The sequence below is a fragment of the Rhincodon typus genome, chromosome 8 (assembly GCF_021869965.1).
Source record: "Rhincodon typus isolate 14 chromosome 8, sRhiTyp1.1, whole genome shotgun sequence".
Lineage (NCBI taxonomy): Eukaryota > Metazoa > Chordata > Chondrichthyes > Orectolobiformes > Rhincodontidae > Rhincodon > Rhincodon typus.
In genome coordinates this window covers 73,025,915-73,050,007 of record NC_063339.1, presented here as the reverse complement: position 1 = coordinate 73,050,007, position 24,093 = coordinate 73,025,915, and the positions used below count along the sequence as shown (strand labels likewise).

The 24,093-nt window shown below is 40.1% G+C and overlaps 1 protein-coding gene and 1 long non-coding RNA gene across 3 annotated transcripts in view; one reads left to right on the top strand and one right to left on the bottom strand.

The window, feature by feature from the left end:
• pacs2 (phosphofurin acidic cluster sorting protein 2) overlaps nucleotides 1–16,332 on the top strand; it is a 253,620-nt gene extending 237,288 nt beyond the window's left edge. Inside the window, exons 13-17 of the mRNA XM_048600458.1 lie at nucleotides 1,316–1,358; nucleotides 1,859–1,991; nucleotides 8,695–8,927; nucleotides 9,160–9,273; nucleotides 10,671–16,332. Coding sequence (XP_048456415.1) covers nucleotides 1,316–1,358; nucleotides 1,859–1,991; nucleotides 8,695–8,927; nucleotides 9,160–9,273; nucleotides 10,671–10,789 — 642 coding nt within the window. The 3' untranslated portion in view covers nucleotides 10,790–16,332. The remainder of the gene's footprint in view (nucleotides 1–1,315; nucleotides 1,359–1,858; nucleotides 1,992–8,694; nucleotides 8,928–9,159; nucleotides 9,274–10,670) is intronic.
• Nucleotides 16,333–22,810: 6,478 nt separating this feature from the next.
• LOC125483691 overlaps nucleotides 22,811–24,093 on the bottom strand; it is a 12,221-nt gene continuing 10,938 nt past the window's right edge. For both annotated transcript variants that reach the window (XR_007262640.1, XR_007262639.1), the window contains exons 2-3: nucleotides 23,342–23,544; nucleotides 22,811–23,159 (exon numbers count right to left, since the gene is read on the bottom strand). This is a non-coding gene — a long non-coding RNA (uncharacterized LOC125483691). The remainder of the gene's footprint in view (nucleotides 23,160–23,341; nucleotides 23,545–24,093) is intronic.

Here is a 24,093-nt window from a genome sequence, read left to right as displayed (position 1 = left end):
TCATGTCACTTTCCATCAAATCCTGCTTAAATCACGCTTCAGGAATTATTCTGCCATCCGAAATCATCTTCATTCACTTCCTGTTAGGTAAATTTTAGTCACTTCTCTGTTATGGACTGTCTTGCTGTGTATTACTAGCTATTGATTCTAACTAGTACTGTGAATTGATTGTACCTAGGATCAAGATATTTCACCTTGCAGGAGAATCTAGACCTGGAGGTGCAGTTTCAAAATGAGAAGTTCCTAATTAAAACAAAAATTAAGAGGAATTTCTTCTCTCAAAGGCTTATTGCGTCTGGATTCTTCTCCTGGGATGAGCAGTGAATACTGGATTATTGAATATTTGTAAGACTGGGTTAGATTTTTGATTGCCAAGGAAATCGAGGGTTATGTAGATTAGGAAAGAATGTGAAGTAAAATTGACAATCAGATCAGCCATGGCCATCTTGAATGGTGGAGTAGGCCAAGAGGCCATCAGGTTTACTGCTTTTAATTCTTATGCTCTCAAAAGAGAGAATATGTTTTATGAACTCAACAGAAAAGAACATTACATTTTGTGTGTTTGTTTAGAGATGAGCGTTGCAGGGGTGTTGGCATTTAGTTGGATGGAGGTTGTGGTTGAACAAGTGTACACTAGGATTTTCATTGAAGATTGTGTGTGTGTGTCTGTGAGAGAGAGACAGACAGAGGGGGATTGTAGAGTGATTTTGGTGGGCAAGTGACCTGAAAAAGTGTACACGTGTATTCTGGGTGGTGTAAGGATAGTCTGTAAGTTTAAGCAGGAACATGGAGGGAGTGCTGAAGGAAAACTTGTGTTTCTTTGTGGAGGACAGCTGAATGTGTTCAGCATGAAGAGATTTGAGGAACTGATGCCATTTGGAAAAAGGTTGAATATATATGCATGTCTTGGAGGAAGTGAGTTGAGGTGTGTATGCTTGCATTTTGAAGTATATGTATTAAACGTTTGCATAGTTGGCTTTTGCATCAGTGATTTTTTTTTGTTTAATAACCAAATGATGGGTTGTATCCTGTATATAATCAACAGGAACATAGAGGGTAAACATTCCATGAAATCCAGGTGCTGAGAAGCTGTACTCTCCATTCTAGAATCGAAAGGCTGAATCTGTATTATCAGGATTTGAGAGTCTTGTGCTCCAGATACTGTACAAGCAGTCTAGAATGTTTCATATAACTGATCCTAAGGGAAATATGCCTACAAACTGTATATCAATAAATGTTCTTCATAGTATTTGGCTGCTGATTCTTATTGCTTTCTGCACTTTTAATACATTGTACTGAATCTATAATATTGCAGGTGGTGAAAGTTGGAATTGTGGAACAGTCTTCAGCGACATCAGGTTGGTAATTTCCTCTAAGCACAAATCGGTACCCTGTAAATGATAAGAGATATGTGTGAGGTCATGCAGAGAAGTGGTTCTCAAGCTTGTTTCTTTGAATTATCCCTGCGCAAATGGGCCAGCAATCATGGGTCAACGCTGTACTCTAATCTCAATTCTAACACAAGTGCTGCACGTTACAAGTCTTTCAGTAACACTTTTAAGAAAATGGGCATTTGTGTTTGTGCGACTCTGTACTTCTCCAGGTGAGACAGACAGCCCACACTGCATTGCACATGAAGCAGCAGAATTTTCACATTATTTCAGGGGTTTCCTGGGAAGTATCTGTGGAACCCAGTTTGGGAACCATGATGGGAAGGAACTTTACTCTCGGTCAAATGAATGTTGTGCTTTCAGGCATTTGATATTGTCATTAGTTAGAGATTTCTTTAAAACATGTTTTAGGTTTGCATTGCTAGCTCATACCGCAATGGTGCTAAATAAAGTTACATTACTTACAGGAGATTCCGATGATGCTGCTACTTCAGGCCCTAGTGTCTTGTCTTCTACTCCTCCGACACTGTCTCCAGCAATGAAAGAAGCTTCCCCAACACCACCTTCGTCCCCCTCTGTTGGAAGTGGACTGTACTCAAGGTAAGCGTGTTAAGTCTTTCCTGGAATGTGAACATCGCTGGTAAGGCCAGAGGTGAGGCACCTTTTTGAAGTGCTGCCATCCTTCTGGGTTAATTCACTTACAGTGCTGTTAGCAAGAGAGTTCCAGGATTTTGTCCCAGCAACCATGAAGTCATGTAGTTCAAAGTCAGGATTTGTGTGGTTTAGAGATTAACTTGCATTGATGGTGCCTTTTCCCTTTTCGGTGACAGAGGCTGCAGACTTAGAAAATGCTGCCAAAGGAGCCTATGTGAGTTCCCACAGTGCATCATGTAGATGGTACTCACTGCAGCCACTATGTGTCAACGTTGGAGGGAATGGATGTTAAATATAGTGGTTGGGATGACTGGCAAGTGGATTGCTTTGTCCTGGATGGTGTTGAGTTTTCGAAAGTGTTGTTGGAGCTGCACTCATCCAGAAAAGTATTCCATCACACTCCTGACTTATAGATGGTGGGCAGGCTTTGGAGTTCATGAGATGTGGGTGTCATTGACTAGAGTAGTGCTTTTTGCCCAACCCTAATTTCCCTTGAGAAAGTGATGGTGAGTTGCCACTTTGAACCACTCTACTGCATGGAGTGTGGGTACACCCAAGCAAGGGAGTTTAAGGATTGTAACCCAGTGACAGTGAAGGAATAGCAATATAGTTCCAAGTCAGGATGATGTGTGACTTCGAAAGGAACTTGCGGATGATGGTGTTCCCGTGCATCTTCTATCCTTTATCTTTTAGATGTAGAGGTTGTGAGTTTGAAACATGTTGTCAAAGGAACCTGGGTGAGTTGCTGCTGTGCGTTTGGTAGTTGGTACACAATGCTTCCGTTGTGAGTCAGGAGAGAGGGAGCTGATTGTTGAAGGTGGTGGATGGAGTGTCAAACGGGTATTACTCACCATAGAATTCCCAGACCCTGACCTGCTCTCGTAGTCACGGAATTTATGTGTGAGTTTTGAGGTTCAGGGTTTGTAGATTAAAAGGCAGTTGAGAATTTGTGAATTATTTTAAGGTAGTCTATTAATCAAGTTAAGAAGCAATAGTTGTGATATGATGCATCGTCTACATAGATACGAACAGCATTGTATTTGTGACAGCCAAGAGTTGTTTGATCCTGGATGATGAACGAATGGATAGTGTTTAGTGTCTTGCTCTCTAGATGCCAGAATTCCCCTCAGGAAACCTCTTGCTCTTCCCTCCCTCCCTCCCTCCTCTCTGTTTTCCCGGTCTTCTGCCTAAAGAAGGCAGCTGCCAGACTATATCTACCCTCTGCCTCTAAGCACCTCTAGCTTGAAATCAGTTTTTAGTTTGCCTCATGCTGGTGGTCATTTTTGTTAACACTCACTAGACACATGTATAGATGAGAGGGTGCAAAGGGGCCCTACCTTTCAACTTAGAAAGATTGAGGTAGAAGCCTGAATTAGGAAACCTCAACATTGCGCATCAGGAAAAACACAAAAGAAAATCAACTTCTCTGTCAAGTGGCCTTATACAACACCTATCAGTTCCAAAAGAATTCAACACTTTGTCTGAAAAGTCTTATTTATCGAGTCCCATTTTTTCCTGCACATTGGCACCAGTACTAGGGAAGAAGGGAGTTATTACAATGGGACAGACTCCACCTGAATCACACTGAGACCAGAGTCTTGGTGAATTGCATAACTAGGGCTGTGGATTGGGATTTAAACAACAAAATAATGCGAGGATGTGTTCAGTCACATGGAAAAATATAAAATCATAGGTAAAGGAGAAGGTAGGATTGCAGATTAGTGATTGGCCTAGTTGTTTACTAGAGAATAAAAGAAAGGGACAGAAGGTGTGAATGTCATATTGTCCCAATGAACCATAAAAGTGTAGGGAAGTTCGATAATAGAATAAATTTAAAGGCTTTGCATCATGGAGAATTTGGAATAAAGTGGACAAATTGATGGTGCAAATCAAGGTAAATGAATATGATCTCAAAACCATTGTAGTAATGTGGTTACAAGGAGATCAAAACTGGTAACTTAATATTCAGGGATATTTGACCTTTCAGGAAGCCTAGAGGGGTTGAAAAGGTGATGGGGGTAGCAGTGCTAATAATAGATGAAATGTTCTGAGAGATAATCTAGGCTTGAGTGATGTACAGTCCATTTTCACAGAGGTAAAAACAAAACAGGAAAGGAAAGAAGGCTTTGGTAAGAGTAGTGACAAACCCCCAAAAAGTAGCCACTCTATGGGGAAGGCTATAAATGAACAAATATTAGGAGCATGTAGAAAGAATAGAACAATAACCATGGATGACTTTAATCTTGTTGATTGGCCTAATCAAATTGGAAAGGGTATCTATGACAACTAATTCAGAGGGCTTTAGGAATAGTTTCCTGGAGAATTATGGAGCCAACCATGGAGCAGGATGTCTTAGATCTGGTAATCGGTAATGAGGCAAGTTTAATAAATAGCCTCACAGTAAAAGATCCCCTAGGAAGTAGTGATCATAACATGATAGAATTTAATATTCAGTTCAAGAGTGAGAAACTTGCATTGGAAACAACTATATATAACTTAAAGGGAATTACAATGAAATGATGATTTAGCTAAAGTGACTTGGGTGGATAGATTAGCAGGAATGAGAGTAAGCAAACCATGGCAGACTTTTAGGGAGGTAATTCATGACTCTCAGCAAAACTACATCGCAGGAGGGAGAAAAAGATTCTATGAGAGGGATAAACCAACCATGGCTAACCAAGGAAGTTGAGGAGAGTATTAACTTAAAAGAAAAAAGCATATAAGGAGGCCAAAGTGGTCACCCTGAAGACTGGGATAAATTCAGAATCCAGCAAAGGAGGCAGAAAAAATAAAAGTATGAGGGCAAACTAATGAGGAGTATAAAAACTGACAATAAGACCTTCTATAAATATACAAAAAATAAGGTCAAAGTGAACTTAAGTTCTTCAGAAAATGGATCTGTAGAGACAGTTATGGGGAACAAGGAAATTACAAAATATCCATTTAACTCCTGTATCAGTCTTTACCAGAAAGATACTTCAGACATGGCATTGATACTAAAGAATACAGGGGAGGAATTAAGGTCCATCACCATCACTAGAGAATAAGTGTCAGACAGGCTAATGGGGCTAAAGATAGATAAGTCCCCTGGCGCTGAGGGCTTGCATCCTAGGATCTTAAAGGAAGTAGTTAGAGAGATGGTGAAAGTATTGGTTGGAATTTTGTTATTTGTTGGATTCTGGAGAAGTACTACAGGATTTGGAAAAATACATTGTGATATGCAGTTCAAAAAGGGAGGGAGGCAGAATGTGTGTAACTGTAGGCCGATTAGCCATACATCTATTTTTGGAAAAACATTGGTATCAATTATTATGGAAGTAATAACATCACCTTTGGAAAATAATAATTTAATCCATCAAAGTCAGTGTGGCTTTAAGAAAGGGAAAATTGTCTGACTAATTTATTAGTGTTTTTTGAGCAGTCTCAAACCAAACTGGGTGGAGAGAAAACCAGTGGATGCGTTGTATATAGACTTCCAAAAGGCGTTCAACCAGGTACTTCACTGTCATAAGATAAGAACCCATGCTGATGAGATAGTAAATTGGCATGGATACAGAACTGAGAGAATAGTGAGTGGGGGATAAGGGACTATTTTTTGAGTGGTGACTTATGACCAGTAGGTTCCACAGGGATCAGTGCTGGGGCCACAACAGTCTACAATATATGTTAATGACTTGGAGGAAGGAAGCAAATGTACTGCAACCAAATTTGCAGATGACACAAAAATAGGTGGAAAGGCAAGTTGCAAGAAGAATACAAACACTCTACAGCATGATATTGATATGTTAAGTACGTGGGGGAAAGAACTGGCAAATGGAGTATAATGTGGGAAAATGTGAAGTTGTTCATTTTGGAAGGGGGAACAGTATTATTTAAACTGAAAAATTGCAGAAAGCTGTAACACAAAGGGACTTGGAGATACTTGTACATGAAACACAAAAAGCTAACACAGAGGTGGCAGCAGTTAATCAGGAAGGCTAATGGAATGTTAGCCCTTGTTCAGGGGGGGTTGGATTTTAAGAGTAAGGAACTCTTACTGCAACTGTACAAGGTGAGGGTGAGACCACATCTGGAGTATTGTGAGCAGTTTTGGTCCCCTAATTTAAGGAAAGATATCATTTCACAGTTCAGGGAAGGTTCATTAGGATGATCCCTGGTATGAAGGGGTTTTTTTATGAGCAAAGGCTAAACTGGCTGGGACTCTATTCACTGGAGTTTAAAAAAAAAGAGTTGATCTCATTGAAATGTATAGGATTCATAAGGGATTTGACAGGGTAAATGCTGAGAGGATGTTGCCCTTCAGGACCAAAGGGCATAGTCTCACAATAAAGGGCCACCATTTAAAAATGAGAGAAAGAGGAATTTCTTTGATGGCTGTGCATCTTGGAACTCTTTGCCACAGAGAGCTGTGGGGACAGAGTTGTGTATATTTAAGGCTGAGGTAGATAGATGTTTGATCAGTAAGGGAATCAAGGGTTATGGAAAAAGGGCAAGAAAGTGGATGTGAGGAAATGTCAGATTAGCCATGATCCTACTGAATAGTGGAGCAGGCTTGAGCAGCCAAAATCTTGTTCCTATTTCTCCTGGCCTATGTGGTTTTATAGTATTCGTTACAAATCCACAAACTCTAACAGTTACTTGGCTTATGCATCCTCACACTTTGCTTCCTGTAAGAACTCCTTCTCATTCTCCCAGTTTCTCCATCTGTCACATCTCTTTTGATGATGCCACTTTCTGCAGCAGGGTCACAGAATTGTCCACCTTCTCCCTTGAGCAAGCAGTCCCCTCTACCATAGTTAACAGGTCCCTTAGCCTTGTCCAACTCATCTCCCGCACTTGTGTGTTCACCCATTCTCTTCCCTCTCAACACTCATAGAGTCCCCGGTCCTCACTTACCACCCCACCAGCCTCTATATCCAGAGGATAGTAAGCTGCCACCTCCAAATGGGATGCTACCACCAGACCCACATTCACTTCCCTTTGCTTGTCAGCATTCCATAGGGACAGTTCCCTTTGGGGCACCCTAGTCCACTCCTAACACCTCAAATTGCCACAGCACCTTCCTCTGCAACCGCAGAAGGTGCAATACCTGCTGTTTATTTCCTCCCTCTTCACCATCAAAGGCCACAGACACACCTTCCAGGTGAAGCAGTGATTCACCTGCACTTTAGTCAATTTAGTCTACCTTATTCGCTGTTCATAGTGTGGTCCCCTGTACGTTGTGGAGACAATGCAGACTGGATAACTGCTTTGAAGAACACATACGTTCTGTCCGTAAACATGACCTTGAGCTTCCAGTTACCTGCCACTTCAACACACCATTGTGTTCCCTGGCCAACATTTCTGTTGCAGGCCTGCTACAGTGTTCCAGCAAGCCTCAGCACGAGCTCAAAGGACAGAGATCGTACAGCCTCCAGGACACAACATTGAGTTCAATAACTTTAGAACCTGATTCTGCCTTTGTTTTTTTTAAACCTACCCCCACACGCTGGTTCTGTATGACATGGGTTGCTTTTGGCACAATCACCCATTCTCATCTACTCCTGTGCCTATTATCACATTATATGGGTTGCTTTTAGCATAGCCAGCCCATTCTGTCCTCCTCTCTGTTCTTATTACCATTTACTCTGCTTCTCTTCTGTCCATACGTACTATTAATAATCCCCTCATCTGTCTCGCCCTTTCATGTCTTTGTCTGTCTCTGTGGGCTCCATCTGTCTGTTAACTCCTCCACACCGCGCCCCCCATCATAAATACAACTTTCTGGCAGCCATCAGTTCTGGTGAAGGGTCAGTGTACTCTGCTTTAAAGTTAACTCTGCTCAGATGCTACCAGACATGCTGAGTTTCGTCAGCAATTTCTATTTTTGTTTCAGATCTCCAGCATCCACATTCTTTGTTTTATGTAAGAATTTAAACTATGTTAAAAATCTGTTTTTCTTCCGTTTTTGTAACTATTTCTCTGACTCTAACCACATGACTGCTCACTGGCACATGTAAGTAGTGTTTATCTACTTGTCCTCTAACTTCTTTACCTTCCTCCTTTTCTATGAGAAAGCTCTTGGCCTCCACAGAACACATTCAGCTGATCCTGTGGGGAATTACATGGGTCAATCCATCTCTCACTAAGCTGTTGCATATTCACAGTTACCACATTCAGTTCAGATAGTCATGTCCAATGTTGTTGTAGAGTCATACAGCATGGAAACAGACTCTTTGGTCCAACCAGTCCATGCCGAACATAACCGCAAATTAAACTAGTCCCAACTGTCTGCTCCTGGCCCATACCCCTCCGAACCTTTCCTATTCATATATCCATCCAAATGTCTTTTAAACATTGTAATCATACCTGCATCCACCACTTCATCTGGAAGTTCATTCCACATGTGAATCGCCCTCTGTGTTTAAAAAAAAAAAAAAAAAAAAATTGCCTCTCATGTATTTTTTAAATCTCTCCTCTCACCTTAAAAATGTGCTCCCTAGTCTTGAAATTCCTCATCTTAGGGAAAAGACAACTATCATCAACTCTATCTATACCTATCATTATTTTATAAACAATAAGGTCACCTCTCAACCTCCTACACACTCCAATGGAAAAAGTCCCAGTCTATCTAGCAGTCAGTAATGTCATGATACTCGACTCTCGTTAGTTCACAGAGCCTTGGCCACAGTGGAGAACTGATGGGACTGCAGGTTGACTACTGGATTGCGCAGCAGGTGACCGACAAGAAGAAAGATCCGGAGAAGAAGGATGCCACAGCAAAGAACACACTGAAGTGCACCTTCCGTTCCCTTCAGGTCAGCAGGCTGCCAAGCGGTGGAGAAATTACAACCCTGCCGACAATGTCTATGACAGTAGTAACAAAGGAGAAGAACAAAAAGGGTAAGAGATTGCACAGAACAGATCAACTTTAATTACCATTGTAATTGCTAAGATGGACCAGCGTTTAATTTGGCCTGTCCCCTTTATTCCTTATGGAAAGTGGTCTGTGATGGCATATTAATCAGTCTATTATACGTCAGTTGGTGGTAGAAATTCTTTTAGAGTTGCAGCTGTTCCTTCAGACATTAATGTTTTATTATTTGTAAAACTATGTTTGTACGCTTTCTTATAGTGATGTTTTTGCCTAAGAAGGCAAAAGATAAAGAGCTGGAATCTAAGAGCCAAGTGATTGAAGGCATCAGCCGATTAATCTGTACTGCAAAGCAGCAACAGACTATGCTGCGAGGTAAGACCAAAGGAAATTGGATTCACAGCTGCAGAACATTTCACAACAGTATTTTCTTAGCGATTCAGTGGTTATGTACCCAGTTAGTTATGATGTTTCAGAGAGAACCTAAAGAAAGACTTGTATTTATACAGTGCCTTTAACAAACTCAGGGCATCCCAAAGTGTATTACAGTTAATGGTGCACTTTAAATGTAGTCACTGTTGTAATGTAGGAAAAGCAGAAGCCAATTGCACACTGTAAGATCCTACTATAATAATGATCAGACGATGCCTTTTTTTTCATTACTGTTGGTTGAGGGACACTGTCTTGTGTTCTACTATGTTCACAGTTTAAGATGGCATCCAAAAGATGGCTCTTGACAGTGTAGCACTCCCCCAGTACTGCAATGCAAGTGCCAGCTAATGTTTTGTGCACCGCAGATCCGGCAGCATTTGTGGAGAGCAAAACAGAGTCAGTTCTTCGGAATTTCTACAAAACATTCCAGACTTGAAACATTAACTCTGTTTGTCTCTCCACCCAGATGCCATCAGATCTCCTGCATTTTTTCAGCACTTCTTCAACTTTTTTTTCAGATTTCCAGCATCCACAGTATTTTGCTTTATTTTGAAATTTTGTGAATGGGGCTTAAACCCAGGTCTGTTTGAGTGAGTGAGAATACTGTCCCAGAGCCACAGCTGAATCCTGGTTCCAGCCATGAGGCTATTTTAGTTGAGGTTAGTTTAGAGGTTGTCAATTATGTTTTGCTGAACCCCTTCCTTCCCACTCCACTTTCCAGAGATTCATGTCCTGTGCATGTGCTGTCTTGCTAGGAAAGAGCCATTTTTTGCAAGCTTAACAATTTTGGACACCTATCTAATAAACCAGAGTAGTTCAAATTTTATTTTTGCTTGCTTAGACATTTGGCTTTTAATATAAAATGCATAATTAGTGGAAAAATTCCTTGGAAATGCTCCCACTTCAAAACACTGGGAATTCATGCAGGGATCATCTTGTAGTTGATACAATATACAGACAGGATTCACTTCCTCTCTAGCAAGTAAAAGCACGAGTCGGCACGGTGGTGATTATTCATTGTTTTATTAACCAGTCATACAGGGCCAAAGGCTTGTACTAGTTCTTTAAAAACCTATTTACTTAGTTCTACCCCCTGTACTTTCCCACTGGCTATGCAATTTGTTCCTTTTCAAGTATATATCTCTTGAACATTTCACAACAGTACTTTGTTATAGAGGTTCAGAGGGTATTTACATAGCTCCTTCCACTAATCTTTTAAACCAAATTCCAGATCATAAAGCGTGTCAAAAGAGATTCTCATCTACCTAGATTTCTTTTCCCAACAGAAAGTACAGACATTGTTGTACATCCTGCTTACTGTTTCTCTGTTTCTCTTCCAGTAACAATTGATGGAGTGGAATGGAATGATGTGAAATTTTTCCAGCTTGCTGCTCAGTGGTCCTCTCATGTGAAATACTTCCCAATTGGCATCTTTGGCCATTTGAAATCCGCTTACTAAACCTTCCTAGCCAAGCAAGAAATATTTAACCTGTAGCTGGGCTAGGAGCCAGCAACTAGTCAGTGCCAAGAACCTATTTCAAACTGGAGGTGCCTGCTTCTTGTGTGCAGTGTCAGAGCTTTGCATTATATATTTTTTAAACAATGATCTAAGGCAAAGAATAAAATACACATCCTTATGAGCCTTATCAGAAGGTTATTTGAGTACGGTGCAGCACTTTTGTTTTGCTGTGGGAAGGGGAGGGCGCCATTTGGATATAATTGTGGGTGAAACATTTGCCCTGTTTCCTTATGGCCATTACTTCCTGTTTTTCAGCTCTTGATAGATAGAAGTGAAGTCTGCATATTGAAGTGTAAACCACAATTTGGCCTTATGTTATCCATGTGGGCCAAAAAAACTGACTGCAGTTAGATAGTATTAGAGCAAATCAATTTGTGGTCTATAGGACTCTGGTGCACACCACCTAACACCCCCCACCCCCAAACCCACGCCCAGGAAATGCATTCTGAATCTTTGAGAGTAATTTTGTCAAATGCTTACACGGCCATTATGGTCCTCCTCATGCCTCCCCAACCCCCACAACTTCAATAGTGGCTGCCTATGGAGAGTGCCTGCAACATGTGATGTCTGAAGATGGTTACTTTTTGGTTATTTAATATGTACCTTTTTTTAAAGAGCCTTGGTTCATAAGCCAGGCTATTGGCTACCTTTCTGAGCAGGGCTTTGGCATGAGGATTGTGCTTGTTATCAAGTCAGCCAAATAAGGGACCTACCTTGGCTGTTCAGCCTGAAGGTAGCCTCATTAAAAGCTTTCCTCAGCTTCGTAAGCTGGCAAATGGGTTTGATTTGCACTGTGGTGATAATATAAAAAACAGCTCCTATATTGCTGTCACACCATGTTTAAATTAGGCTCTAATGTGTTTTTTGATGGTTTATTCATTGTTCAAAAATTCACTTTATAGATGAAGTTATGTCTTTGGTTGACTGGCAAGAAATAAAAACAACTCACAAGAGCTGAGATCTTTCCCACACTTTGACCCTCACAGCAATTCTGTGCTTTGCTTTCACCGTGCTTGCAAGTGATCCACAGCAATTTGTCACAAATATCAAGCTTTGAACCTCATTTTGTGATATAACTAGAGTTGTACAGATTTCTAACTCCTAACTTTTATTTTTTGAGTGGGCGGGTGGTGGGGATGGGCCTGTTTTTTTTCCAATTGTAACATAGATCTATTCAGTAAATCATTCAGATTCTCTGTTTGATTTGAGTGTATCTACCTATCAGTGAAGAGGGAAAGGTGGCTGTTTTTCTTTGTGGTGTTGCTCAAAGTTTGCAGTGTACATAAAGGTTTGTTAGCATAGCTTTGATAGTTAAAAATATAATTTTTATGCATTTAACTATGCCTCCTTAAAAAGAACGTTATTTCTTGAAGGAGTGCGTACTGATTTTTTTTTTGACACTAATAACTTATGTTGTACAGTTTTATATAGACTGGTGCAGTGATGGTGCAAAATCTGGCACTATAAGCACCAAAGGGCATTTGCTTTTAACAGAATTAATTTCTTTCCCCATAACTTATATCAGCACAAGAGCTTTAAAATAATGTGACATAGGTCAGAATATGTGGTTCAAAATTAGGCTTGTAGTTTACTGGAAAAGAAACCATGTTTGCATTGATTTCCTACATGTTGCACAATATTAATAGTCTTATGATGAAATTTAACCTTGACTGTGTGTGCTTTTTGCTTTTGCAAATACCTTGGACCTTTTTATTTTAATGTGCCAAAATGTGTTTTTTAAGTTATAATTCTCGTTGGGAATTAATTGGATCTCACCTGCCTTAAACATGACAAAGTCAGGAGCTCTTGCTGCAGGGTCTAACATGCCTGCAAACTAATGCCTGAGAGTGCATCAAAATTCTTAGATTTGCAGGTAAAAAGTGACTAGTAATACTGCAAATCTTTGTGTCTTGAAGCTTAAGTAAGTTGTAGATATGGAAAATCTGGCATCTATCCTAAGTATTTGGTGCTAGAACACTAATCTCTGTATTAGTTTCTCTGCGTTTGTGTAAACAGTACATTCATGTAGACCTAGCCTTACATCTTAGCTGCTGATTTACATAACATAAACTATCAGCATTCAGTTTTGATTGCATGACTGCTTCCTGTGAGGAGTTCAGATCTCTGACCCGGTTTACTATAAATACCACTTTCACAATTCGGTTCTTGGCAGTTGCCTATTTCAAAGGTTATTACCACTAGTCAATGGGAGCGTGTGAGATGTTTGACCATTTCCAAAAGTCGAGTTTAAAGGGCTTGAGAAAAAGAAGAATGTGTCTTATTTATGTCTAAGTCTTTAACCAGGTAGCTGCGTCATTCCTGATTTCAGTGCATTAGAAGTTTTTACAAGGTTATTCAGTCCATTAGGAGTGAAATTGGTCATTGCAAGTTGAATCTTTTCAGCCACCTGTCATACAGTATTGACCAGATATATACTGGGCAGCCAAATCAATCCTGCCTGTTTTGCTTCATGTCCTGTATTTTCTTTCACTGCCTCAATTTTCCACTATGCTTCGAAGTGGGAATAAATTAAGCAACTAAGTATTTTCCCTCAGGATGGGAGGATTCTTGTCCTGTATTGTATTTAATCGGACAGGAGACCTCTACTTTGATGTATGGCCTGCACAGAGCTATTCGATCCTTAGTGAACCTAAATTGGGGTATTACAATTATCTGCAGCACGCCTAGTTTAGGAAAACCTACCAACATTTCTACTCCTTGTCTCTCTCCAGTGTCTGTTTTCAGGAAAGTGTGTGTGTCGAGCGTGAACAGGTTGGCTTTGATTGCAGTGCTATGTGAATAACTCACCAAGTCTAAGGGCAGGCTCTCAGCTAGGAAATGGTCACCTGCACCCAGGAAGCAGATACTACAGAACTCTACCCTAGAGAGGATCAATACCTTCAGATTAATGGGGTGAGGGAAGAAGGGAGGATTTTTGTTTTAAAAAGACCCCAAGTTGTAACTCTCTGGAAGAGCTTCCACATGGAAGTTGGAAGGAAGTAGGTATTCCAGAATGTTCTAAATCAGTCTGGATGCACTAAGAAATCCAATCAGTAAAACGCTCAAACTTTAAACAAAGAAAATCTTTATCATTGAAACCACCAATGGCTCCTGTTGAAAGGTGTTGTCCCTATAGCATAGGTCTTCAGGATTTAAGGACAGAGTCTCTCCATTGTTGGAGACGTGAGGATTTAGGATTCCCATACCAACAGCTGTGCTATGGATCGTTCAACAAATCCCACTGTTTTTCTAATTTATTTTCCATGTTACTTAATATGAGCAAAGAAATGAAAATGCTTATCCAATACCGTATCTGAATTAACCTGATGTACTAAAGACTGCTTTGTGACTGTGGAAATGTACATTTGTTTATAATGGTACTGCTCTAATTCTACATTGTTGGTAAATGTCAAGCTGTGTTATTCACATACTGCTTCCAGGTCCTGATGGTATATGCTGCTATTTTCTTTAAGGGAGAAGAAATATTACCAGTCCCGAAATCCTTGTTCCATCTCCAGTGCTCAATACATAGTATTTAATATTGATTTTGTGAAAAAGTGTCTGATGTGAAACTTCTCCACAGTCAGGCTCTATAGAAAACCACTGTAGGTGAGGATCTCTGCTGTTTGGTACTGTTGCGTTCACTGAGCTTATCTGGGCTATGGGGTCAGCAGTGCGTGTCCCTTAAGAAAGGTGTCAGGCTTGAATATGATGTTTTCAATGTTGGATTGCTAAAAGAGAGGAAATTGTTTTATAAAATGTCTTTGTGCTACTCTGTTCCTGATTGAATGCTGGAATCCAAAGGACATAAATTGTAGGTACTATAGACTAAATAATCATGTAATCTGACTTGAAACTGTGTTTAACTGCTGCAGAAACACAATGTTATCACTTGAGTGGATACCAAACGTTTGGTTCTAGGACATCCTGTGTGCATTTTGCATATTTTTTTTGCATTTCTTTTTGAGCTTTTGCTCAACTTAAGTGTAAGGACAAGCCACTTTCTCAATAATTGATGATCATGTAATGCACTAGTCGGGATGTGACCCAAAATCCATTCCACTTTAGTAATATATAGCTTGGTATTCTGGAGGGGATGTAGTTATGTTGGCACTATAGTGCTGAGTAACCTTGAAGGTGTTTGCAGTTTACGTAGAAAACAGGTTGCTGGTGTAACATCATATGCACTGTATCGAGACATGCAGGTGTGTACCCATTTGTTTTAAGGGTGAGGAATTAACAGCTGCCTGACTCTTACAAATGCACTGTTTGAAGCTTTTTACTGTCCATTAGTGGTAATCATGAATATTTGCTTGAGATTTTACACTGACACGTGCTAAACTGCGACCACTTGATGGCGCTTTTTAAGTGGCCACATTATCAGCAGATGTCAGTCTTTTCAAAGTCTTTGTGTTTTACTTGTTTTTTACAGTTTAACATTTGCTTTTCACTTTCCCTTTTCTCATTTTTCTCATTTGTTCTTTTGCTGCTATTCCTGTTTTCTTCTGCAATTATGTCACATTTTTTTTTTCTGTTTTCATTTTCTTTCTTGCTTTTATTCTTCTTTGCACCTTTTTCACATTGTTCTTTCTGCTGTTCCTCACTCCTGCTTTTCCCTACTGATTTCACTGTGCTCCTGGTTTCAGTGTTAATTGCCTGTCTCTCATAATGCAATTTTTCTCTCTACTTGTTCACATTTACCTGCTGTTTCCTTGTACCTTCTTTTTCCTCGCTGTTTCCTTTCTTTCCGTCCCTTTCCTTACTGGTCTATGTCCAGAATTGGGAGTCAACGGGGTTGATGAAACCCCATCCACAGCTCTTTGGTTTTCAGGCTGGTCTCCAAAAACAGGAGCCAGAAGGCTTGTAGCATATGTTTTAAAAATGATGGGCAGGACGCAAAGCTTTTGTGATTCATATGTTCTTTGGTTTAGAGCTATCAATGCACGTACATCTGGCATCAATGGCTTTGGTTAATAGTTACAAGCCTAAACATACGAGGGAATTAAGACTTCTAAGCATTGCCCAAGTTTTCAATTAGCCAGTACCAAATAAACATCCAATCTGTTAACAACAAATACCATATCTGGCTTTCTTTTTAAATCAGCACCTTGTTATAAGAGTCCGTCACAGTCTGTGCTGCACTGTGAACCTTTGCCTGTGACCTGGAAACAGTATGGAAGCACTGTGTGTGAAACTGCTGTATGTATGAGAATGATTTCGAACACAGACGCATCTTTGTGAAAGTACACACTGTTTTGCTGTCCCGAATAAAAGAAAGGAAATGTTTTGTTTTTAATTTTTTTAATTAAACTTATTTTGGATTTTCACCCTTGGAGGCTTATAATAGATTACAGTCTTTTGTGTTTTGCAAGCCCATGTAGCACAAGTTTTTTTTTTTCTTTTTATACTGGTGAAGACTTATGAAGGAACAGACATGTAATACATTGAGTACTACAATTAAATAAAATAACCATTATCCATAAGTTGTGTCATTACACGAGAGTGGTGGTCATTCATTTTGCATGGTAAACTTTTATGTGGAATTTCTGACACAACAGCAAATTGCATTTATGCACAGCACCTTCACTGCAATAGAATGTCTGACAACCTTAACAGAAGTTTAATCAGACACAACTTGACAGAAAAAAGGAACTACCAGAACAGGTGACAAAACGCTTGGTCAAAGGGAGAGATTTTAAGGAGTTAGAGAACTGCCGATGCTGGAGAATCTGAGATAACCAGGTGTAGTGCTGGATGAACACAGCAGGCCAGGCAGCATCGGAGGAGCAGGAAAGCTGACGTTTCGGGTCTCGACCCGAAACGTCAGCTTTCCTGCTGTCCAGATTTTAAGGAGTATTTTGAAGGAGGTGAAGATGCTTAAGGAGGCACTTCTAGAGGTGGACGCCTAGAGTAGGAGTGGGTGAACGTTAGCCAGAAGGGGCAGACGTTAACATGAAAAGAAGGAAAAATAATAATAAAGTTACATAACATTACATCACATACAGCAACAAAACCAAATGTACTCTTTCTACACTCCCTGTTGGCTTAATGTAAGCAATGGTGTTAGTCAAGGTCTGGCATCAATCTCCCTCTCCACAAATGCTGACTGAGCTGGCTATGTCCTTCCAATAGCTAGCAGCAAATTACTGCAGATACTGGAATCTGTACTGAAAACGATGAATGCTGAAAATCACAGTGGGTCAGGCAGCATCCATGGAGAGAGCAAGCTGATGTTTTGCCTCTAGATGAAGAGTCATCTCAACTCAAAGTTAGCGTGCTCTCTCTCCATGGATGCTGCCTGACCTGCTGTGATTTCCAACATTGTTTGTTTTCCTTCCAATATCTTCTGTTTTAATTTCAGATTTCCAGTAACCACTGTATTTTAGTTTTGTCCTGCAGTAGAAATGCTGCTTTGCTGTGATCTACGATGTGGTTTTGGAAAAACCAGGGGAAATATAATAAAGAAAAAGAACTTGTGAGGACACCAGAAGGCATCTTGTACAAATTATCCTCTCTGTTTCTCATGCCCAGAGCTGGGCTTTAATAACCTCATGGCACTTTTTAAAGAGGTTCTACCAAATGGATCTGTAATTTTTTTCTCCATCTCTCTGGGACCACAGTACTGATTTTCAGTTTTCTGAAAACAAAAAGACCTAACCTAAAAGCATGCAACTTCTGTTAAATTCATCATTCTTCTTCTGAATTTCTAAACCATAGCTGCTTAGAATGGAGATACTTTGCCTACTCTTATTTTCAGAAGTGCAAAAGCAACTGTTGAGAGCTGCCTTCTCAAAATGTTAAACAGATTGATTGTGATACCTTTCAATCATATATACCTCAGACCATCAGTAAAACCTTAACAGTTCAATCTCTTGTCTACCCACAGAATTGCAGGTCGTGTTTTTGCTGGGTCTATGAAACTGCTACTCTCCAATGCTTTTGCTAAACAGTTAAAGTCTTGTGTTGCCTGGTTACTGATGTTTCTGCTACCAGGAACAGGTTCACTTTAATTGTGAGTACCTCTATTAAATCTAGCCTGAACTTCCTCTGCTCTAAAGAGGACAATACAAGTGTTTCTTTTCTCAATTAATTGGCATTCCACATGCCTCGTACTATTATTAATGAAACTATAGAAATTCACGCACAAAAACTTATGATTCTCGGTTTCTTTTTATAGATATATAACAGTTTTAGTGGAAAAAACTCCTTTGCAGACCTGACAGGCTCAATCTTTAGACTTTCAACACCCATGGTATTAGACTTCAGCAAATATCAACTGCTTCATTGAAGAAATTCTGTTATAACCTAACTCTTAAACGTACTTTTCTTCTGCTTAATGCTCCTCCACGTGCTCACATGATTAATATGGGAAATTCATGTGCCCCTTAAGAAATGCCCTCATCTGGATTTATGATTATTGACTGTTTCTGGTGCTGATTAGCCAGTGCACCACACTTGGCATGCACTACATTAGCCAGCACACCTTGCGTTCTTTCCCAGCAGCAGTGAACAGGTCAGTTTTTAAGGCACTGAGAACGTGCCTGCAATTTGTTGTAAGATGTCAGTCCAATGCCAGGCATGCAGCAATAATCATCTTGAGTTCTTTGCTGATGGCAGATCCACCACCTGCACAATGAAGAGGGAAAGGAGGCAGGTCCCAAATCCACCCCAGTCAGAACAGAGATTGAATATGACCCACACCGGTTGCCTAGCCAACAGAACCAACCTTAGGAGTGAGTGTTGCAGTGTTGCTGTGGTACTGTGCACCTTTACATGGCTGTTGTCTGGGACTATCACTAGTGATGGTATAGGTTCCAATTTTCTTTACATCACATTGTTAACCAGGAACTACCCATGCTGTTACTGTTTGCCATTAGTGTATGTTGAAAGGGTTTACAAGTTAATCTTCGACACATCTGGCCATCAATTCTTGGGATGTGACTTGAATCAGGAGGCATGGACACTACACACTTCACCTTAAGATCTCTGCGAGTAACTGTAGATTTTTGTAAGGAAGATGGAGCTATGTCTTACGATACATTCACTTAATTGGTTGCTGTAAAGGCAAAGGGGACAAGCCTAAGTTTGGGGCTGGGGGGGAGCGGGCCGGCAAAAAAGTGTACAATATGGTACTGGGGAGAGTACTGCCCCAACATCTTTCCCTTTAAAGTGAAATGTAGGAGCAACAAACTCTGAGAACCATGATGTCTAGGAATATTCAGGACTGGATAATTAGAAAGGAAGAGATTTAACAGGTACAAAGAGAGCAAATCAAGAGATCTAAGTGGTGTAGGGAAGTGCAAAAGGGAACTTCAGAAAACAAATAGGAGAGCAAAGAGGGGGCATGAAAAACCACTGACAGGGTAAGATTAGGGAGAATTTCAAAATATTCTATTAATGGGGAACTTATAGAGGTTGATTTAAAAAATGAGGGGCATTGATAGGGTGACTAGCCAAGGTTTTTTCCCCAGGTGAGGGAGTTCAAAACTAGAGGGCATCGGTTTAAGGTGAGAAGGGAAAGATTTCAAAAGGACATGAGGGTGAATTTTCACGCAGAGGGTGGTCCGTGTATGGAACAAGCTGCCACAGAAAGTGGTGGAGGCAGGTACAATTACAACATTTAAAAGGCATCTGGATGGGTTTATGAATAGGAAGGGTTGGAAAGATATGGGCCAAATGCTGGCAAGTGAGACTAGGTCAGATTGGGATGTCTGGTCGGTGCAGATGAGTTGGACTAAAGGGTCTGTTTCTGTGATGTACGATTCACTTATACTGAAGGGAAGAGAATAAGCAGAGAAAATGTCAGACCCATGAGACCCATTTATGTTTGGAGCAGGAAGACATTGTGGTTTGATGTTTGTGGTGGAGTTCTTCACACCTGTCTTCACTTGGGAGAAGGAGGGACTGTGCAGTTCTTGAACAGAATGATGTAGGAAGTGAGGTTTTGGCAGGCTTAAAGATGGACAAGTACCCAGGACCAGATGAGTTGTATCCCAAGCTCAAGGGAGGAAATTACAGGGGCTCTGACTCAGATTTTTAATTCCCCTTTGGCCATAGATGAGGTGCAGATGACTAGATGACAGTTAATAGGGTTCCGCTTGTCAGGGAGGGTGGTAGAGATTATCCAGGACATTACAGACCAGTAAGTGTCTCAACAGTGGTAGGGAAAGGTTTGATCAGGGATAGTCAGCATGGCTTTGTCAGAAGATGTCATGCCATGCAAATTTGATTTATTTTTTGAGGAGTTGACCAGGTGTACAGATAAGGTTAGTGCAGTTGATGTAGCTTATCCAGATTTTAGCAATGTCTTTACCACATGGGAGACTGATAAAGAACGTAAAAGCATTTGGGATCCAGGGTAACTTGGCAAGTTGGATCCAAAACTGGCTTAGTGGCAGGAGATAAGAGGGTGGTGGTTGGAGGCTATTTATGTGGCTGGAGTTGGTGTCCAGTGGCTTACCACAGGGATCAATACTGAGTCCCTTATTGTTTATGATTTATGAATGATGTAGATCAATATGTGGAAGGTATGATAGGTAAGTTTGTTGTTGACACAAATCTTAGCTGGGTGGCTAACAGTGAAGAAGGTGGTCTTGGGTTAAAGGAAGATCAGTAGCTGATGGAATTTAACCCCAAAAAGTTGAGAGGTGATGCACTTTGGAAGAAGTAACAAGATTAAATTACTCAATGAATGGCAGGACATTAGAAAGCTCAGAAACAGATGGATCTTGGGAGTGCTTGTCTGCAAATCCCTGAATGAAGGTGGCAGGACAGCTTAATAGGGGAGTTAAGCCACATAGGACATTTTGCCTTTTATCAGTCATGGTATAGATTATAAAAGCAGAGGGGTTATATTGGAGCTGTAACATATTTTGCTTAGGCCACAGCTGGAATAGCATATACAGTTCTGATCACCACACTGTAGAAAGGATTGAATTAAAGGGGGTTCAGTGAAAATCCACAAAGTTGTTGCCTGGAATGGACCATTTTAGCTTTGAAAAGAGGCTGGATAAGCTCAAGTGTTTACTTTAGAGTAGAGAAGGCTGAGGGAACCTGATTGGGATGTGTATGATTGAAGGGCATGGACAGGATGATTAGGAATAAGCCATTCCCTCTTGTTTAAAGGGTCACTAATGAGGGGGCGCAATTTTAAGTTGAATGGCAGGAAGTTTAAAGGGGATTTCGAGATTTCTTTTCACCCAGAAGGTAGTGAAAATCTGGAATGCACTATAGAGAAGGGTAGTTAAGGCAGGAAACCTCAGTGTTTAAAAAGTACTTGATGAGGACTTGAAATGTCATAACATATAAAACTATGGGCTTGGTCTCATTTTCCTGCAATAAGTGCAGATAGGTTAGTACAGACTATATGAGCCAAAAAGCCTCTTCTGAACTGTATGATTCTATGATTGTCTTCTGTAGGACAGATCATATAGAGACCAATAGTAGATACATGTTTTCAAAGTAGGTGAGTGAAGTTAATTTAACTGTTGATGTGTAGTGGAGAGTTCCCTAATCCCCAAATGCCTTACATTAGTAACAGAACAGTAGACTAGAATAATGCAGTGGAAGGGGCAGGTAAGAGTTATGCAATAGAAATAATTAAATTTCTAAAAAAAGCCCCTGCAACGGCATCAATATTAAGTTACACAATAAAGATCAGAGGGTGTGGAGTCAGAGGGCATACAGCAATTTGGATTGCAAACTGGTAACAAATTAGAAAACAAGATTGTGAGTTGTTACTTGGATTAGCAAATGGTGGGAAGAAGTTTTCCAAAGACTCAGTGCTTGGACTACTTAACGTAAACAATTTTGCCTTCGGAATCAGTAACACAATTTCAAAACTTAGGCAAGTGACAGCAAATTGGAGGGAATAGTTAGTCCTTCCCTCAAATGAGATAAAATACTGCAAGACATAAATAGACTGGCAGATGGATGATTAATTGGTTAGCAAGGTTCAAAACCGATAAGTGCAAAGTACTACATTTTGATAAGGTAAATCCAAAGGTGACACACTCCTTGGAAAAAGTATCTAAATCAGGTAGAGGAACATTGTTACATAGTTGCTTGTTACTCGGCCTGTATATGTTCTTTTTTTAATGCAAGTCATGCTTCAGTCTTCAGAATATGAATGTGTTTCGTGAACAAAATATCATCATTAGCAGGGTTTAGATGTACACATAAAGTACGTGAATCAATAAAAATAGTGGCATATATCAATAATGGCAGGAAAATAAAAATTCTAGTGAGAGGAATTGTTAAAATTGCATTGAACCATTGTTAGATCACGCTTATTTTTTGTGACAATTTTGAACTCCAAGTTGAATAAAAGAATATAGAGTATTTCTGGAAAAGTATGATGAAGATTTGCTAGGATTGCACTGGAATTAGAGAGGTCGTACCCATCAACAAGATTGGACAGGTTGGGGATCTTGTTTCCACTTGTGGTGATGAGACTAGATGCAGGAGCCATAGATATAAGATATTCACTCATAAATCCAATAGGAATTTCAGAGGTAATATTTTTGCCCAGTGAGCACCTAGAATGCGGAGCTGTTTACAAGAGCTGTAGTTGAGGTAAATTTGGTGGATGCATTCAAGAAGAACTCAGATGCTCAGATGAGGAGGAAAGAAATAACATGTTGATGGGGTCAGAGTAAAAGGGAAGCTCTAATAGGGAAAATACACAGGCAGGGACTTGTTGGGCCAAAATGTTTGTGTCTATATTGTTACTTATGTATTTCTTTGTAATACTGGTGATGCCTGTATACATTTTCTGCAAAGCACTTGATACAAGTGATATTTTCTAGGACTTTATTACTTATGGAACCAGAGAAAAGTGTTATCCAGACTGTGTGAAAAGGCAGTTGTGTCATAAAATGATTTAAACAGATGTGTACACAGGATAACAATAGACAACTGGCTCCATAAAACCTAATCTGCCATTTTGTTTGCAGACACCATTTCCTTTTTAATCCTAATGTTGGCTCTTTCTCTGCATCACAACCATGACCTCCTATCCTAATAAACATGGAGATGTTTTTCTTGAATTTACTTTTCGTGTCTTTTAAATTTTACAAATACATCCTCTTGTTACTAAAATAGTAATAATATCCCAAGCTACCCTGTTAATCACTTCATTACTTCCAACTGCCTTGGTTAAATCACCCCATAACCTTGTCATCATCAAGTTTTATAACACTCATTTATCCAGTCCTTTGTTATAAATCGATGACCCCATTCCATGCATCAACTTCATGAGGAATTGCTTCACTTTCTCCAAGAATAGAATGGAGACAGAAGAAAAGATGAGCTGTGTATTTAAAAATAAATATGAATGTAGAACAAAGGCTAAAATGCCAAGTAGACAATCATATTTCAAACAAAGTTAAAGTGCAGAGGAGTGATACAAAAAGGAGAACAGCGGGAACTAAATTAGTTCTTTTTCAAGAGTGCGTTTCATTGTTTTTATGTTAAAATATTAATGTAACTTACAGATAAGGGCACAACAGAAATTCCATCAGCAACGTCTCTGGCACGCCATCCGTATTCAACAGGAGAATCTTAGAACAATGCTCTTCTTGCAGCCAGCTCCAGAAAGACTCCTCCGAAACTGACTACGATGGAATGGACACATTCTGGATGGTGTCTCCCAGCCAAGTCTTGATTTTTTTTCAACTTTCAAATGGCCAGAATGCCTGGATGGGGGACAAAGAAAATACTTTGAAGGTCCACTGTAGGTTGACACCATTCATCTTAATGACCAGAAAGTGCTCGCTACTCCGCATTCAAACCGACAACAATTCATCTATTGAGCTACATACTTTGAATTACAATGTCTCATGTGATTAGATAGAGTGGTGGCAGAACAGGCAAGAAAAGGAAATGAATTTCTCAATCGGATCCCACTATTCTGAGGGGTTTCTTGCCTCACGCGTTCAAAGTTCTGTAGATAGATGGCTCAGTGACATGAAAGCCCACTGCAGAAACCCTTGATTCTGTGTAGATGGCATCTCTAAACTGAGGGACTGCCAATGAGTGAAATAGCCCCTAATAACATTATGGCATTAGGCAATTTCTGTGTCACAATGGCAAAATGTCAGCCATTATAAGAATCTATTCAGAGATAGTAGGAACTGCAGATGCTGGAGAATCTGAGATAACAAGGTGTAGAGGTGGATGAACACAGCAGGCCAAGCAGCATCAGAGGAGCAGGAAGGCTGACGTTTCGGGCCTAGACCCTTCAC